We start from the raw sequence: 18,087 nt of genomic DNA, 5'->3' as shown, positions 1-18,087 counted from the left end.
AAGCTGATGGTAGAGAGTAAGGTATAAAAAATGAATGCTAATATCTCTTTTTAAGTTTGATATACATTTCTTTGTTCATAAAAGTATGTCTGGTCTAAGTTTTATACAATTTGTCATTGAAAAAAGGTTATTCTATACGAATATTTTGACATATTACATCTAAAACCAAAGTTCATTTTATATGTTTTCAATAAATATTGATGGAGATTGGTTCTTGACTAAGACCAAGTTTTGAATTTTTACCCCCTTGTGTAACTGAGTTTGACAGATGTGAACGTTTTTGATGCTGAACTTCCTCAGAGAAAGTTCAGGCACTGCAGCCGTTAAGTCACCTGAATGCTTCAAACTCTTGTTTTCATAGAGCTGCTAACATTTACTGATGTTCACTTAATCGGTACATTAGATTAGCAGCTCCTGTCGGCTGCTTCATCTCTCAATTCCTCTGGAAGCAGAGAGGATGGATTTAATTCTTTGCATATTTTGGCTTTGTTTTAGTTACATCTACTGTTTCTCATCTCTGTCAAATGTTTTTGTCTTGTTCTTATTTGTCAAGGAAAATGTTGATAATTTTTGTCAAAGTTTTAGATTTTGTGCGTTAGTTTTTATTCAGATATCTTATTTTTGTTCAGACAGAAAGGAGAATTGACAAAAAGAACTGCAACGATGTCAACAAAATTAGCACTGGATGTGTTTTATTACTATTTGATATATAAAACCTTAGGACAAAAAACACTCAAGCTCTTCAAGATTTAACAAAATATTTATTTGGTAAATTTATCAAAACATAAAAGACATAATTTACAGAAAAAAAAAAAACAACAACTAACTTTTCAAGTACTCTGCACAGTGCCACTGAGATGGGAGGTAAGACTGCGATCATTTCAACAGGATGAACAGAGTTATAAAATAAAATAAAATAAAATAAAATAAGCAATAATGGAGGCGTTATTTTACATTTCCAAAGTGCTGGTGTAATGTCCTGCACGCACTGGAGAAGAACCTGGGAGGAAGATTTGTCCTTTTGGATGAAATAAAACTGAAGGAACAACATATGACACTGTCAAAATGAACAGGACTTGTATGGATCTTTAAACAAGGTTTGGGTGAAAAAAAGAAAATAAAAAGAATCACAAACCAGCTCTTTATTCCAGTGTTTATTTTAAGATAACACCAACTTTACTCAATTGTCTTGTTGCTCAGTTCCATGGAGGCGTCGGGTGGGGGACTCTGCTGGGGCTGCAGATCCTCTGGAGATACACAAGACAGGATTCAAACAAGTTATGATACAATAACTCTCTCTCTCTCACACATACACACACACACACACAAATAAGATCACAGAAGTGCATGTAAAAGTCAAGTCATCACTTTTCATTTTGCACTTTGAGTCTAAAAAGCCAGACTTTCGTGTAATTTATCAAGCTCTTTCAGTTGTATTATCACCCGCCGCTGAAGGCAATAGGGTGATGATGTTTTTGCCTGTCTGTTTGTGAGTGTGTGTGTGTGCAGGTGTGTATGTCTGTTGTGTTGACAAAATATCTCAAGAAGCCTTGGACTTGTTTCAACTATTTATCTAATCAGTAGACATACATCTATAACACATTACATTTTTGAGTCACACCAATTCAAGATGGCCGCCACAATAGCAAACACAAGATTGGCTATAATTCAATTGTGAGATTGTGAGATTTACGATGTTGCATGACATTATTGTTATTTACAAAAATGGCTTTAACTCACCCCATCTCATCGTTAGATGATCTTAACTGAATGGCGGTGGGCGATATGCATTCCTTCAAGAAACGCTAGGCATTTAACTTTTAGTTATTGCTGCACCTGACTATTTTCAGTTTTTTGTTTGCTGAGTTACTTTATTCTGCCTCTCAGGCATAAAAGAAGCTCCAAAACTCAATGGATGAACTGTTATATCAAAACACATAACAGATAACTTAGCAAAGAGACAAATTCAGGGTGTATTTTTATGCACTCTTCCTATTTCTAAAGTTAGACTTTCCAAAAATAGAAAGGTAATAGTTTTACAGGGACAACACTGTTATTTAACACCAATATGTTGGTTACAAATGAGCTTTTAGCAGAAAAACCTGGCTTTTCCAGGTGCTACGTCCTCTGTCCTTTAATGTCCTCAAATGCTTTTGAGGAGAACGGGAGAAGAGCAAAAATGTGACAAAAAGAAATATGCTAAATTTTTATCTAGCCACTCTGAAAATAGTCAGGAAAACAGAGCTGGCGAGAAGAAAAAAAAGGGCACAATTTTAGAAAGTCTGAGGAAATGTTCCTTTAAACAACTTAAAGAATACAAAAAGGCTGGTTTCTAAGGCCGTTTGTAGAAAGAAGGAAAATTGCACATCGCCTTTCAAACCAGAGTTTGAAACTATAATCATCTTGTACTGAGAAAAGACAGAGGTATAATCATTTAGATCAATCTTACACAATATAATAAGATCCAGCACATTCTGTTCACATTCAAAGTGTGTTGTGGATGAGCCTCAATTACTAATACACAAAATATTAGCTCAACATCAGTAAAACTGACTAAATTTTGTGTTTGCTAAGGTTGATTAGCTGTGGCAGCCGTCTTGAATTGGACTGACTTCAAAAGTTAATCAGTTGTAGACGGACATCTGATGTTTACTTTTTGAGAACTTTAATAAAAACCTGAATCCGGGGATTCATGAGATTGTTTGAAAGACAAACAAAATCCCACACAAGCATTGCTGAAAACAATTTCCCGCCTTTTGTCTTTCGGCAGTGGGTGATAGTAAACGGTGGCTCAAAATCTGCAAAAGCAATATCATCTCAGTTATTCCGCGGATGCAATTGCATTATTCATCGATTAAGCCACGCCCCCTAAAAAGAAAAAGAGGTTAGTTCAGATCCAGGCAAGAAAGACAACATTGTTTTCATCAACCTGGAACATTTCCTGCAGAAAACCAGACTGACACTGTGTTTTGAGAGTATGTGAGCAGTTAAGGGGAATTTGTGCGATCTTGCAGTGAGTCTCTTAAATAAAGGACTGTTGTTCAGGGCAGAAGAGGCTCTGCAGCATGTGTGTGATGCAGACATTAAGAACAGCAAGGACTCTTGACTCTACTGGGCCCTTCACACAAAAAGAAAGAGGTTTTCATGTCAGTACCTTCAACCAGTCGCTGGACTGCCTTCCTGTCTTCAGTGATGTAGAGGGTAGTAACGAGGAAAAACACCCCGCCCAGGACCCCGACAAACGGGCAGAGGATCAGGCTGTACTTCAGACTGTGGAAGCTCCAGTCGTGGGTTTCAGGTTTGGATGCTCGTATTGCATCAGAGATCTACCGAGCAGATGTAACAACAGCATTATAGATACCATGCCAATTTCAAACAAGTCGTGCTGTTGTGTAAAATGTAAATTACACCAAAATGCAATGATTTGCAGATCTCCATCCATCCATCCATCCATTTTCTTTAACCGCTTCTCCATTCCGGGTCGCGGGTAGCTGGTGCCTAACCCCAGCCTAACCCCTGTCACTGTGCGAGAGGCGGGGGACACCCTGGACAGGTCGCAAGTCCATCGCAGGGCCACATATAGACAAACAACCATTCACACCTAGGGACAATTTTAGAGTCATCAATTAACCTAACATGCATGTTTTTGGTCTGTGGGAGGAAACCGGAGTACCCGGAGTAAACCCACATGTGCACAGGGAGAACATGCAAACTCCACCCAGAAAGGCCCCAGGCCGGGAAGTGATCCTGCAACCTTCTTGCTGGGAGGCAACAGCTCTAACCACTATGCCACTGTGCCACCCACTGTGCATCAGAGATCTACCGAGCAGATGTAACAACAGCATTATATGCTGTTGTGTAAAATGTAAATTACACCAAAATGCAATGATTTGCAGATCTCATAAACCAATATTTTATATACAATGGGACAGTAAACCTATCAAGTGACCATTTTTTGGTTAAAAGAATGATATTCAGGCCCTCAGGGGCCGCTGCATTGAAAACAGGTCTGATTCTGTTCTGGACATCACTGCATGGACTCAGGAAATACATCTACAGATCATTGTCTGTAAACACAGTTCACTGAGACATCTACAGATGATGGTTAAAGCTCTATCATAGAAGTTCCAGAAGGTATTAGCTAACACCATCCATAAATGCCTTCTTCTCTGGACCAAAGTGCATTTAAAATGGTCCGAGGCAAAGAGAAAAACCATTCTGTGGTCAGACAAATCAAAATTATATTTTTTTTTTGGAAACCACAAACACCATGTTCTCTGTATTAATGAGGAGAGGGAGCATCCAGCCTGTTATCAATGCACAGTTCAAAAGTCTCTCTAATGGTTTAGGGGTACATTAATGCCTATGGCATGGGCAGCTTACACATCTGGAAAGGTACCATCAGTGCAGGAAAATACTGTATATACAAGTTTTAGAACATCTGCTCCCATCCAGACAACACCTTTTTTCAGGGAAGGTCTTGCATATTTCAGCAAAATAATGTTAAACCACAAACTGCATCCATTCTAGCAGCACGACTTCAGGGTAGAACTGACCTGCCTGCTGTCCAGACCTCTCAACAACTGAAAACATTTGGTGCATCATGAATCTAAAACTAAAGTAAAGACCCAGGACTGTTGAACAGCTAGAATCCTCCATCAGACAAGAATGGGACAACATTCCCTCCAAAACCTCCAGCAGCTGCTCTCCTCAGTTCCTGGATGTTTACAGACTGATGTTAGAAGAAGAGGAGAAGCTTCACAGAGGGAAACATGGACCTGAGACAACTTTTTATAGATGTGTTGCTGTCAAAGAATTCAAAGTTACGTATTTATTCATTAAAATGGTACAATTTTTCAGTTTAAACATTCTCATATGTTTACTGTGTTCTATAGTGAATAAAATATGGGTTCAGGAGAATGGCGAATCACTTCATTCTATTTATATTTACATTTTACACAACGTCTCCACTTTATAAGAATTGGGGTTGTAAAACAACTGTGGATTTTCTAAAGCTCACAGGGCTGAAAAACAGCTAAAAAAAAAAAAAAAAAAAAGTGGAGCTTTTCCTCACCACTCCTAACAGGTAAGGACTCCCGGCGTCTCCAAGGAGATGGCCGACTGTGATCTGCAGAGCCTCAGCTGTTGCCCTTCTTGTTGGTACAACAACGTACTGAAATAAAAAAGACCAACAGAAGCTTTCAGCAGACTGATTCATAGTGTTGTCGTTATAAAAAGGCCCCATTCAGACTCACCAGCAGTATGTCAGCCAGGACGGCCCAGTTCAACGAGAGCAACAACTCCCCCAGGAAAATGAACACCTAAAACAAGACATTTAGACAGAAACAATACATGGTGTGGGATGACATGGAAAAGGTTAAGTTAGTAAAACACAGTGACTGGACACAGCATGAACCCACGATATGTTTTGTCTCATCATCTTCTGGTTACTCAATAAGCTTTCAGCTCTTGCATGTCAGATACCAATAAGTAGGTTGACTGCAAGACGCAGAAAGGCAAAGGAGGGGGGTAATGGTTTTGCCTGTGTTTGTCTGTCTGTTAGCAAAATATCTCGTGATTCCCTCAACAGATTTCAATAAAACTTTCAGAAAATAATCATCGTATGTGCATCTAAAACCGATTCAAGTTTTGAAGTTATCCCAATTCAAGATGACCGCCACAGCTAAGCGACATTAGCCAACCCCAAAATGACTACAACTCAGACAATTCTATAGATATTGAGCTGATTTTTGGTGTGGTGGTAGCTGACATTGATCCTCAACACATATTCTGAGCATTAATAGTTTGCACAAGAGTTTTTTTTTAAAATTGCCGTTACCTATTTGGAGTCAATTCTGTCTGTTTTGTTGGTAAAATATCTCAAGAACCACAGGACAGATTTAAATGAAGTTTTCTGGAAATAATCAACGGATGTATCTACAACTAATTAGGTTTGGAGTTAACACAAATTAAGATGGCTGCCTCAGTCAACTGACCTTAAAAACACAAAAACAACAATAATTCAGTAAATTTTACAGACATTTAGCTGCAGTTTGGTGTGACAGTAGGTGGGAGTCATTCACAACACATACTCTGACTGGATAAAATGAACACAAAGAATAAGTTAAAAATGTACTGTTTGCAGAAAAACAGAAGTCAAATTAAATGTGAGAATCGAAATTATTATTATTTTTTATCTCTGGTAGTATTTTTTTACATGATTACTGAATGGGCTGAAAATACTTGATTTTGTTTAACCAAAAGTTTTCTCCTTTTTTCATTTTGGATTTAATTTAACACCATCTGTACCCTCCACAGTTGGTGGTTCCCAAAATTCATAACAGCACTGTGATTGTAAAATAATTTCCAGAAATGAAATAAAAAATATAAATGTTACATTTTTTTACCACAGCAGTCATAATTTAGTAAAAAAAAAAACGTTAATACTTGTTTAGGCTGTTTGTGCACTCATTGCATCCTTATTTTTGGGCTTATTAGCCATTTTTCTTGGGATTGCAAGTCTCTGATGCTGTTTTTTTGTGGGTCAGAACCTGAAAAGTTTGGGAACCACTGCTCCACATAACCAAAAAATGACAAAAAAACAACAACATTTGCTCACAGTGGAAAGAAAACAGAGGTTTGTGCCTTACATAAGTGGCTGGAATGCTTGAGGATGCCACAAAAATGATGATGAACAGGCAGGGGACTGATCCCAGCATGCCCACTGCGCAGATGAGAGGGTCCGCATATGGAAACCTGCCCACAAGGCGCCTGGATATGGTGGTGCCCAGAGCCCCTCCCAGAACACCTGTCGCCACCGTCACGGCACCGAAGATAAAACTGCAGGGGCATCGAAGCGTGCAACGTGATTGCTGATCTACTGGGATTGTAAAAAGTAAGACAAATGCGGGGCAAAGGTCAAACTGCACCTATCTGTGGAGTTGCAGTTGTTCCCGCTGCACGAAGGTCGGAGTCCCTGAGTGACGTGAGCTCGGGCCAGGAAGGTGGGCAACCAGAAGGCCAAGGCTCCGGTGAGGAAGGCCAGAGCAGTTACTCCCAGTGATGACCAAACGTAACTCTTACTACAATCAGAAGACGCAAATAAGAACATCAGAGCATCATTTGTCTCTTTAAGAGACCAAAGAAAACCACTACATCACTTATAAATCATAAGGCATTAAACTGGAGCAGAAATATCATAAACAAAAACTATTTTGGAAAAGTTTACAGCACGAAAACTTTAAGGTTTACTTCATATCTAGAAACAGTAACATCATTAATATCACAAAAATGGCTCTAATTCAGTCAGTTTTACAGATATTGACATAAGAATTGGTGTGGTGGTAGCTGAGACTCATTCCCAACATATATTTTGAGCATAATATCTCATAAAATGTTATTTTCAAAGCGGCTACAACTTCATTATTTCTCACTATAAGAAGATCTTAGGCTAAAACTATAATATGAAAGGCAGTGGGCGATGTGCATTCCATCAAGGAAAGATATGCCTTTCATTAAAACTGTGACAAGTCACTTACTAAATAACCAAACTTAGAAAATCCTTAACAAAAATTGTTTTTTTTTGTTAATCTATGGTTTTTAGCTGTTGTGTTTGCTGTGATTCATTATTTGTTTTATAGGCTGCAGCACAAATCCAGTGTTTGTTTTCACATCCTACGTTTTCAGCAGATACTTTACATCCTCCTTGTAAGAGCTCTGTCCTGTCACTCCGCCTCCGTGGGTTTCTGCAGCACCTCTAGGTGGGTTAGGACACAGGAACGCCATCAGAATGAGTCCCACCACACCCATGATAGGAGTGATCTGATAACGCAGTGAAAAAAAAATACACATAGACGTCACTTTACCTTCATATAAAACACGTTGCTTCATATGTCTGTGCTTTTGCGCAGGTGATAATGAATGTGACGTTACCCTGAGAGCCCAGTGCCAGTCCCCCGTGAGAGCCGCACTCCCTGCTCCTGTTATGTATCCGAGACCGCTGAAAGCACAAAACGTTGGGACCACAATGCAGAAACATGCTGAGAAACATCCGTGTTTTCGTTTGTCCGGGGTAATATTTTCCAAAGACTGGTCCAGTTTTTACATATTAAACGGTTTTCATTGGGAACAAAGGGATACGTTTGAAAAATGTAATGAACTAATAACATCTCACCGTGTTGAACAACCTCAGTTTGGGGAAAGAGTTTAATTCTGACTGCACCGACGAGCTAACGGCTAGTCAGAGCGGGGCCAAAACTGAAGCGGCCTGATGTCGTCTTAAAACAGCTTCATAGCGGTTTAAACCTTTGCACTATTATCAGTTTGTCATTACATGGTTATTTCAGCAGAAATATGAGATTCCTGCAGAAAGTGGCCCAGTCCTACAGCTAACTGATGCTATTAGCGCTCTTTAAATAATCATAAAGTCCATGTAAATACGTGCCTAATGTGAAACTGAGAGCAGTGTACTTTACTTTAGCTTGTAGATAAAGTGTTGCTAATTTCAGCTTTTAGCTAGTGCTTTGCTAAAAGGTTTTTTGTTCTGCTTATTTTAACTTTTACGACTCAGTTTCAAATTCTTCATCAAAGTTAATCAGTTCTCAGCATTTACACCACATTTTTGCAGAAAACACAAATCTTTCTAACTTTTATAATTTTATGGAGTTTTCCGCCATGGCATCATCTTCACTTCTATTTGTTTGATAAAGCCCTAGATGTCCTCTCTTGCCTATTGTGTTCGAACACATTATTTGGGTCATTTTTTTTACATACTTTTTTCTTATGACACATTATTTAGATTAATAAATGACATCTACTTTACAGTACTATATTGTTCAGATTACACCACAAAAATGATGGGGATGAAAAAGGCAGGCAAAACAAAATGCGGACTGCGTTTGTTTCCAACCTTCCAACGGGTATAAAGATGTAGAAGATGCAGATCATGACGCTTCGCCGACCCCCGGTGAAGAGATCTCCGATGATGGTGGGGGCAATGGTGGAGTAGCTGGCCTCTCCTACGCCCACAAGAGCTCGTAACAAAACCAGAAGCCAGAAGTGCTAAACACATTGAGTCAGAGGCAGAGAAGAATTTCAACATTCTTTAGTCTCAAATACACCAAACTTCCTCTCGCACAACCACTTCTTACCGTTCAGACGTAGCAGCAAGTATCAATTTAAACACACTATTTTTCAGTTTCTACGGCGGCAAGTGAAGACAAGCAGAAGTGAGCTTATAAAAGTAGCTTACAAGAAATCTTCAGGGTGGCTTCTGCCCGCTGAAATTTAGTTTAAAGCATCGCTATATAGCAATAATTATACACAGGGATGTAATGCTGAAGTTGAAGCCAAAACGGGACAAGCGCCCCCTGTAGGCTGGCTGCTGCACAAATTGAAGTTCATATAAATGAATGAAAAACTAAAAACACACCTCCGGTCATTATTTTGAAAGTGTCCACTTTTGTTGATTCATATAGTTATTTTGTTGCTGCTGTGTTTTTAGATATTCATTTTTCTAACTTGCTAAGCTGTAATTAGTTATTCAGTTGTTATTTGTCTACAGTGTTTTATGTAGGAGGTATGACAAGTAAAAAAAACACCCTGTACTTTCAGTTTTGAAGAGAAAATTTTGAGCGCACATACAACGGAAGTTAATGAGAGTTTGGATGTGTGCACTCTGCCCTCTGAGGGGATTTGACAGAAAGCCATGAGTCCTATAGTACAGAGAGACACACTAGATGAAAAAAGGATAAAAATGCCTCCATTTATGATGTGGAAATCATATTCGAAGCATACAGTTCTAAGGAGTTCGAGAAGTTTGTTTGCAAAAACTGCAGTTGTGTGGAAAAACTAGGATATCTAAGATATCAAAATGCTAGTTCAGTCATGTGAACTCTAACTTTCTGTGACTCATTTAAACTTCAAATGATGTTTCTCGTGTGAAATAGGCCTGCGCTAAAAAAACCTCCAAAGACGGCTGGGTTTTCACTCTCATTTTGAGAGTCTCACTGTGTGTGAAAACTTTTCAGGTTTTTGTGAATTTCGTCTACACTATCTCCTACTGGCAAAAGTCATGGCACACAGTTCTAAATCAGCTGTCTGAGGAGTATTGAAAATGGCGACAAAAACAGAAGAATGATAAATAGTAATAGGGGTGCTTCAACGCTTTTGCATTGGCATCTTTATTTAATGCTAAAGAGCTTCATCTTTGGCTTCTGTGTTTGCGCTGCCTAAAGGAAGTTAAAAGGCGTTATCTGCATTTAAAGGGGAACTTACTTTTCACGCCATTACTGAAAATGATCGACGCGTGCAGTCCCCAAAAACACAAACTTTTGTTGAAATTTGTTTGGGGCTGATGAACAAATTCTGCTCATTTGTGCATTTTTACCACTGTAGCTTTGTAGCCCCAACAATCAAATGCTCACATCTTATACACATTTAAATGTGGGGGGAGTTTCAATTCAACGCAACCCCCNAAAAAAATGTAAGAATGAAACTGAACATCAGAAGTGGTAAAACAAATTAGACCAAACAGGAAGCCACCCTCTGACCTTATTCAAACTTCTTGTATCTTAAACTGTGAAGTCATTTCGAGCACATTCCTTTCTCACTTACCGACTCTGTGACGAAAGAGCTGCCAGCCGCAGTCAGAAGCCACACGCTCAGGCCCCCGAGCATGATGTATTTGCGATTGTAGCGATCCCCGAGGTAACCGAAGAGAGGAGCCAGGAGTAAGAAACTGCAGATGAAAACTGGAAATGTGTGGAAACAAGATGAACATACTGTTCAACAACAATGAAAAAAAAAATCTGTTAAGAATTAAAGGCATGGCATTTCTTGAAGTAATGTTTATTGTCCAACACCGTTCGTGCCAGAGTTTTAGACTGAGATGAAGGAGTTGTATCTATTTTGGTCAAACCTCAAAAATAACATTATGAACAATCTCATGTGACATTAACAAAATCATGTGTGATCTCATGTGATCTGTTAGTGTTTGGGATATTTGTTGTGAATAACTGTCAGCTGCTACCACGTCAAATTTGAGCTCAGTGTTTGTAAAATTCACTGAAGTGTAGCCATTTCTGTGTAGGCTAAGGTCGATTAATTATGGAGGCCATCTTTAATTGAGTTGACTTCAAAAGTTAATCAATTGCAAAGTCAATAATTACTCTCTACAAATTTCATTTAAATCTATCCAGTGGTTCATAAGATATTTTGCTAACAGACAAACAGGGTTGACTCCAACAGTTAACGCCAAAGTTTAAAGCATAGATGTTGCACTCAGAGTATGTGTTGGGGATGGTGCTCAGTTACTACCACACCAAATTTCAGCTCAATATCCAAAAAATCGGCTGACTTGCAGCCATTTTTGTATTTTCTAAGGTCAGTTGGCTGTGGCAGCCATCTTGAATTGGGTTGACTCTAAAGTTTAAATAGTTGCATATCAACATCCATTGATGACTTTCTGGCAATTTTATTAAAATCCATCCAGTGTTTGATGAGATATTTCAATAACAATCAGACAGTGTTGACCTTAATAGTCCATGCAGACTTTTAAAAACAGATCTCGCAGCTAATGCTCAGAGTATAACTTTATGGATCTCTCTCAGCTACCACCACACCAAATTTTAGCCCAGTATCTGTAAGACTGACTGAGTTACAGCCATTTTTGTGTTTGGTAAAATTGCTTTGCTCTGGCAGCCATCTTGTATAAGGTTGACTTCAAAAGTTAATCAGTTGTAGACGTACGACCAATGATTACTTTCTGAACGTTTCATTAAAATCCATTTGCTGGTTCATGAGAAATTTTGCTAACAGACACAGGCAAAAATATTGTCCCTCCGCTTTCGCCTTTGGGCACAATAACCCTCTTAAAAAAAAAAAAAAAAAGGAATAAAAGTCAGCCAGTCATAGCAGAAGCATGAAATTGTACATTCTGAAAACTGGAAGTGCCCCACACTTTTTTGTGTGTGTATAATTATATGCATTTGCCACAAGAAAACTAACTTGCAGCACATGTCTATTGGGTAAAACAGGGACCCCAGTATGTGAATGACTTTCCTAGAGACACGTCCTCTTACCTGTTTGCAGAAGTCCAGCTGTACTGTCACTTATATGAAAGAATATCTGAATGTCAGAAAGAACACCTGCGTGAAAAAAAAGATCAAACTTACAGCAGGCAGAAACAAACGGGAGGTCCGTAAACAACACAAGAACAGATCGTCCCACCTGCTATTGTGTACCGCTCCATGTAGTTGAGCAGGTTGATGTAGCAGAGCACGGTGATGGCTACATAAGCACGTCTGGGGGATACGGCCGCTCTCTCCGCTGCGTTTGGTGCGAGCGATGAAACGCTGTTCACAAGGGAGCCGTAACGAAGCCCCGGGCTGGAGCTCAGGCCGCACTGAGGCTCGGGGGGGTCCTGAAGGGAGCTCTCATTTCCCTTTTGCTCCATCTTTCGTCACCTAAAAAAAAAACAACAAGATTTTATCATTTTATCTCAAGATTGTACAACGGAATGTTTAACTTAGTGTGATGTCGCCCGGTCTAACTTTTGAGCCATCTAAACTTTCTAAAACTTTGCAAAAACAATTCGTCTTAGTCCCACAGTCTTTGCACTTCTTATACAGTTTATACATCAAGACAAAGACATGTCTGTCATCTGCCACTCGGTGTGTCTCTCACTGCTACAGGACTTATCATTTTCTCTCACATCCAAACTCTCATTGACTTTCATCGTATTTGAACCCTGACTTTCCTCTTCAAATCTAACATGTTTTTAACTTGTCTTATTTCCTATAAGACGCTGTAGACACATAAAAACTGACGTGTGATGAGCAGACTCTTCTACCACTCACAGTTCAGGGTTTGTTTTTTTCAGTTTGACTTGTAGTCCTTTCACTGTGACTGTTTGAGAAGTCATTCTTACTCTACATTTCTGTCTGCCTGTCCTATTAAAAGTAATATCTCTCTTTTCTGTGGTTATTGGTTACTACTTGGTGACTTCACAAAAGAAAAATTCGCAGCTTCCTGGATTGATGTGCAGAGGCTCGCAGCCTTGCTGCTTGAATGTTGAACATGTTCAACAAACTTGTGCAAAAGATTTCCTCTCAAAATAGTCAGCATTGTTGACTATTTTGACAAGCATCTCAAACTCTCCTCTCCTAATTCTGACAAAGTCGGGACCTTTTTGTTAATCCTCTTGAAGCCCTCATAACTGAAGAGAAGAGAACTGAAGAGAAGCCATTGTAACTTCGGGTCCATTTGACACGAAGGCCATGGGAGGGTTCAATGATTTGCAAATCTCATAAATCCTTATTTTATTCACAGCGGAACAAAGTAAACATCAAATGTTCAAACAAAGAAATTGCCATATTTAGAAGAAAATAAAGTAATTTTGAATTTGCATTAAAAACAGGTCGGATTCTGTTCTGGACATCACTGCATGAGCTCAGGAACACTTCAACAAATCATTGTCTGTAAACACAGTTCACTGAGCCATCTACAGATGCTGCTTAAAGCTCTATCAGGCATAGAAGAAGCCATATATGAACACTGTCCAGGAGCGCTGCCGTCTTCTCTGGCCCAAAGCTCTTCCTTGGTTCTACAAATCAAATTTTAAATTGTTTTTGGAAAGCACAGACTCCATGTCCTCCATACTAAAGAGAAGAGGGAGCATCCAGCCTGTTATCAGCGCACAGTTCAAAAGCCTGCTTCTCTGATGGTATGGGGGTGCATTAGTGAGCAGCTTACACATCTGAAGTTCCTAGATGTTTACAGATTGTTGTTAAAAGAAGAGGAGAGGCTTCAAAGAGGGAAACATGGACCATGCCCAACTTTCTTAGGATGTGTTGCTACCATAAAATTCTACATTAGCTTTTTTTTTAAAAAATAAGTGTACAATTTGCTACATTTACTATGTTCCATTGTGAATAAAATAAGGGTTTATGAGATTCGCAGATTGTCTTGTTTTGTTTTTATTTACATTTGACACAACGTTACAACTTTTTCACAAATTGAGGGTGTAGTTTTCATTATTCCAGAGCAGAGTTTTATTTTGACACCTGCGCAGGAACTCTCCTATGGCAGAAAACACCTGCAGTCACGCTGGAAACATTATGAATGATTATTAAAAGACTAGTCCATACCTGCCGTTTTTCATTTCTGAAAATGAAGGACTAAACCATAAATAAAGTGGCTTTACGAGAGTAGGAAGTGGGTGAAGGTGAAATAATGGAATATGTGCACTAGAAAACAAGCTTTGCAAGCTTTGCACACTAAAATAGGTCATGGTTTTCAACAATCGGCTTTCTGGTCGCAAAAGCTCACTGAAATTTAAAGAAATTGCAACTGAAGATTTGCCTGTTTTCTCACAGGTTTAAGACACCGACTCGTCTTCACCAGTCACAGCCCAGTGAGATATTGTCCTAAGAGTGCTGTCAGGGAGTGAGAGACCCCCTGTGGTTACCTCGGTGACCCTAATGAGCCACCAACAGCAGTTTTTAACATTTCTTTTTATCTTGGTTCTCTTTACACTCCTTATACAGTTTATACATCAAAACGTCAGCATTTTATCAGCTTAGATTATAACAAAAGGAAGTCCCAGAGCTTTATTGAAGAAAACTGATGGATGTTGGAGTTTTAGGCAGCAGCTGCATTAACGCCCATCAGAACTGCTTCAGATTCGTTCTAGTTTTTTAAGTGTTTTATCAAAAAAAAAAAAAAAAAACCTCTTACTAGCATCTAAAATTGAAACAGATGGTCCCAGAAGATCACATAAACATTAATGAGAGCACTTACAGCTGAAATAAATGACAAGAAAATCACTTGAGGATAAATGTAAAGATATGTCAGCTTTTCTGAGCCAACAAACCCTTGAATGTTCTCTAAAAACAGATAGTATTTATATGGATTTATCTTTCTGGGGTGTGTTTGTTTGTTTGCTTTTGGATGTTTGTTTCTGTTCTTTGCTTTAACACATTCCCATAATTACACAACCATGAACAAAAAGAAATAAGAGAGATTAAAAAACCAATAGATGAAGGAATATGCTAAACTTAAGTTAATGTCTCACTAGAAGTGCCTGCTCTTTTATCTGCTGATAACACACAGTGAGAACATCATAGAATATCACTATTGTTTTTATATTTATAGTTTCTTCCACTTTTCGGACTGACTACTTCAGCAAGCTTTCAGCCGTTCAGCTATCAAAACATTCAGCTCATTCAGGAGATCACAGCTATGACCTATGGTATTTGTAGCTTTTATACTTTTTAAATTAAACTTTATTTGCATTTTCACACAGAAATACATTAAATCCCTTAAAAAAACTGTTTTGAAATCTACTTCAGCATACTTGACTCATCTTTTAGCTTTCCGTTATAATTTTTCCAGTTTAAAATGTTAGCTGCTTTTTTGCCGGTCTTAGCTTTAAGCTGCTGATTGGATAGTTTTAGCCATCTACTCCTTTGTCCTTCAGCTGCTTCCCTGTCATGTGTCACCATCTGCCTCCAAGTTTAGTTTCCACCAGCACCCTGCTGGTTAGCAGCAGCACAGGCGGTCATTGTTAAACCAGGCCCCGACTGAAACTATAAGGCAGTCATGTAACATGACATGTATGAGGAACTCCGGAGTGGCAGAGAAGTATGTTAGACTGGTGCAGGACATGTGTGAGGATAGCAGGACAGTGGTAAGGTGTGCTGTAGGAGAGACATATAGCTACAATGTGGAGATGGGACTGCATCAATGATCGGCTCTGAGCTGCTTCTTGTTTGCTATGGTGATGGACAGACAAACAGATGAGGTCAGACAGGAATTCCCATAGTTATGATGTTTGCAGACAACATTGTGATCTGAGGCAAGAACAAGGAACAGGTGGAGGAGAACTTTGAGAGGTGGAGGTACGCACTTGAAAGACGAGGGATGAAAGTCAACAGTGGCAAGACAGAGTCCATGTGTGTGAATGAAGGGGACAGGTGGAACAGTGAGGCTACAAGGAGCAGAGGTCACAAAGCTGCAGGACTTCAAGGACTCAGGGTCCACTGTCCAGGAAAACAGAGAGTGTGGTAAAGAGGTAAAGAGAGTCCAGGCAGGATGGAGTGGATGGAGAAAAGTTACAGGAGTGATCTGTGACTAAAGGTCAAAGGAAAGGTTTACAGACAGTGGTGAGAGCAGCTGTGTTGGACGGTTTGGAGACAGTGGGACTGACAAAAAGACAGGGGACAGAACTGGAAGTGGCAGAGCTGAAGATGTTGAGGTTCTCCTTGGGAGGAACAAGGATGGACAGGATTAGGAATGAGGCCATCAGAGGTACAGCACAGGTTGAAGGACTGGGAGATAAAGTTAGAGGCCAGACTGATGGTTTGGACATGTGCAGAGGAGGGACAGTGGACATATTGGTAGAAGGATGTCAGAGATGCAGCTGCCAGGAAAAAGACAAAGAGGAGATATATGGATGCATTCAGAGAGGACATGGACATAGTTGGAGTGAGGACAGAGGATGCAGAAGACAGAGTTCGATGGAGGAGGATGACTCGCTGTGGTGACCCCTGAAAAGGGAACAACCGACAGAAAAAGAAGAAGCTCTGTTTGACACAACCCTCACCATTTATACAGGTTTCACTAACACTACTTCACCAGGAGTTCACAGAAAGTGACCTTCCAGTGGCTGTTTTTAGCTTCTGTCTACTGCTTAGCTTATTTTAGCTTTTAGCTACTGCTTAACTTGGTTGTTGTTTTAGCTTTTAGCTACCGCTTTGCTAATTTTGCCTTCTATCTACTGCTTTGCTAATTTGAGCTTTTAGCTACCATTTGCTAGGTTTAGCTTTTAGCTACTGTCTTGCTAATTGTAGCGTTTGAGTCACCAATTTTCCCTTTTGTTCTGAATGTTTTAACTCTAACACTTCAGTTTTAGTTTCTTCAGCAAACTGCAGCAAAGTCATTCAGCGCTCAGCGTTTACGCTGCGTTTCACATGGTTAAGATATTGTTCAAGCTCTGCTGCTGAGCTCCTCCATGAGTTAGCTCGGTTTAAGGAAATCAGCCAACGCAATTGGCCTTTTGAAACAGTGACACAATTACACAAGTATGTGAATAAGTGTCAAAATCAATGAGAAAGGAGAAGTAAAGATGTGTAGCAAACTTTGTTTAGGAGGACATTTCACAGCTTTTCCAGACCACAATATGGTATATGGTGATTGCTGGAATGCGTATGCATCACACAGGGTGTAAGTTGTACCATATAAAGGGATGAGGCATGAATTTTAAACATCCTGGTTTTTAACATTCTGCTTACAGAAAAGCCCTACAAGGCTACAGAGTCCATGAAGTGATAACAGGCAGTCTATTGTCCATGAAATCTGTTCTCTAGACAACAACCCTGCAGCAGTTTACTGATTAAAAGTCAGCCCCAGGACCCAAAGTCCTCCCTGTTTCTATTGACCCAACCATCACTGCTGCTGATCTAATTACTGTGCTGCACAGGTATGAACTCTGAGGCACTTCAGGCTCATTTAGGAAAACCTAACCACTCACCTAGTTTCTGCGGAGGCCTTGTAACCGATTCGTTTTAATCCTCTCTGCTCATTTCATCTTTGTGTGGTGGAGAACAGCGCAGTCCTCCGTGTGCGTCCCAGGTTTGAGGAAGCTGACAGCGACCACACTTCTGACTCGACTCCTCAGAGATTATGTTAGAGAGGAGACCAGCCCACTTAGGGTTGGTCATACGTTGCCACATTCAGCCCGACGCTGCTGCTGTTGTCTCTTTTGGTTTGGTATTTACTCTGTTGTAATTAGCAGGCAGAGGTAACGGTTCAGTCACGTTCAAGGCCGTCAGCCTCTTTTCATTCTTAGTTCTTTTAGCTGCTCCAGGCAGCAGAAAGCCCTAACAGATATTATTAATGCATGAGGGTTTCAGCTGCTCAGCTGGAACTGAAGTGGTTTTGATTTTAATCACCGGTATGCCTCTTATGATACGGCTTATGGAAGATGAAACCAAAAGGAGGAATGGCCTATCTTTTGTATCTCTTTTTCAAAACTGAGAAATAAAAAGCACATTTGGATCTAATTCAGAGAGAACTGCTTTGCTTTTC

At 39.7% G+C, this 18,087-nt stretch overlaps 1 protein-coding gene across 1 annotated transcript; it reads right to left on the bottom strand.

Annotated features, from left to right (window-relative positions):
- Positions 1-1,139: 1,139 nt before the first annotated feature.
- Positions 1,140-17,682, bottom strand: spns3 (spinster homolog 3 (Drosophila)). Its single transcript, XM_017412504.3, has 13 exons — positions 17,531-17,682; positions 12,229-12,464; positions 12,081-12,146; positions 10,615-10,751; positions 8,909-9,060; positions 7,933-7,999; positions 7,679-7,821; positions 6,930-7,082; positions 6,651-6,840; positions 5,256-5,321; positions 5,075-5,173; positions 3,155-3,326; positions 1,140-1,247 (listed from the first exon to the last, which is right to left on the bottom strand). Exons 2-13 carry the CDS (start codon positions 12,452-12,454, stop codon positions 1,177-1,179), a joined length of 1,542 nt encoding a protein of 513 aa, XP_017267993.1. The 5' UTR covers positions 12,455-12,464; positions 17,531-17,682; the 3' UTR covers positions 1,140-1,176.
- Positions 17,683-18,087: the final 405 nt, after the last annotated feature.

Source organism: Kryptolebias marmoratus, linkage group LG13 (assembly GCF_001649575.2).
Source record: "Kryptolebias marmoratus isolate JLee-2015 linkage group LG13, ASM164957v2, whole genome shotgun sequence".
Taxonomy (NCBI): Eukaryota; Metazoa; Chordata; class Actinopteri; order Cyprinodontiformes; family Rivulidae; genus Kryptolebias; species Kryptolebias marmoratus.
The sequence above is the reverse complement of the archived record's forward strand: the minus strand, read 5'-3'. Positions and strand labels throughout refer to the sequence as shown.

Bases quoted from the DNA above. Each gene is read 5' to 3' on its own strand.
- spns3 (XM_017412504.3), bottom strand. From the start codon at position 12,454: ATGGAGCAAAAGGGAAATGAGAGCTCCCTTCAGGACCCCCCCGAGCCT. The intron at 8,000-8,908 runs GTTGGAAACAAA...TTGTGCTTTCAG, and splicing joins ATCTTTATACCCGTTGGAAG to CGGTCTCGGATACATAACAG. The intron at 3,327-5,074 runs GTGAGGAAAAGC...TCTGCTCGGTAG, and splicing joins GTCCTTACCTGTTAGGAGTG to ATCTCTGATGCAATACGAGC.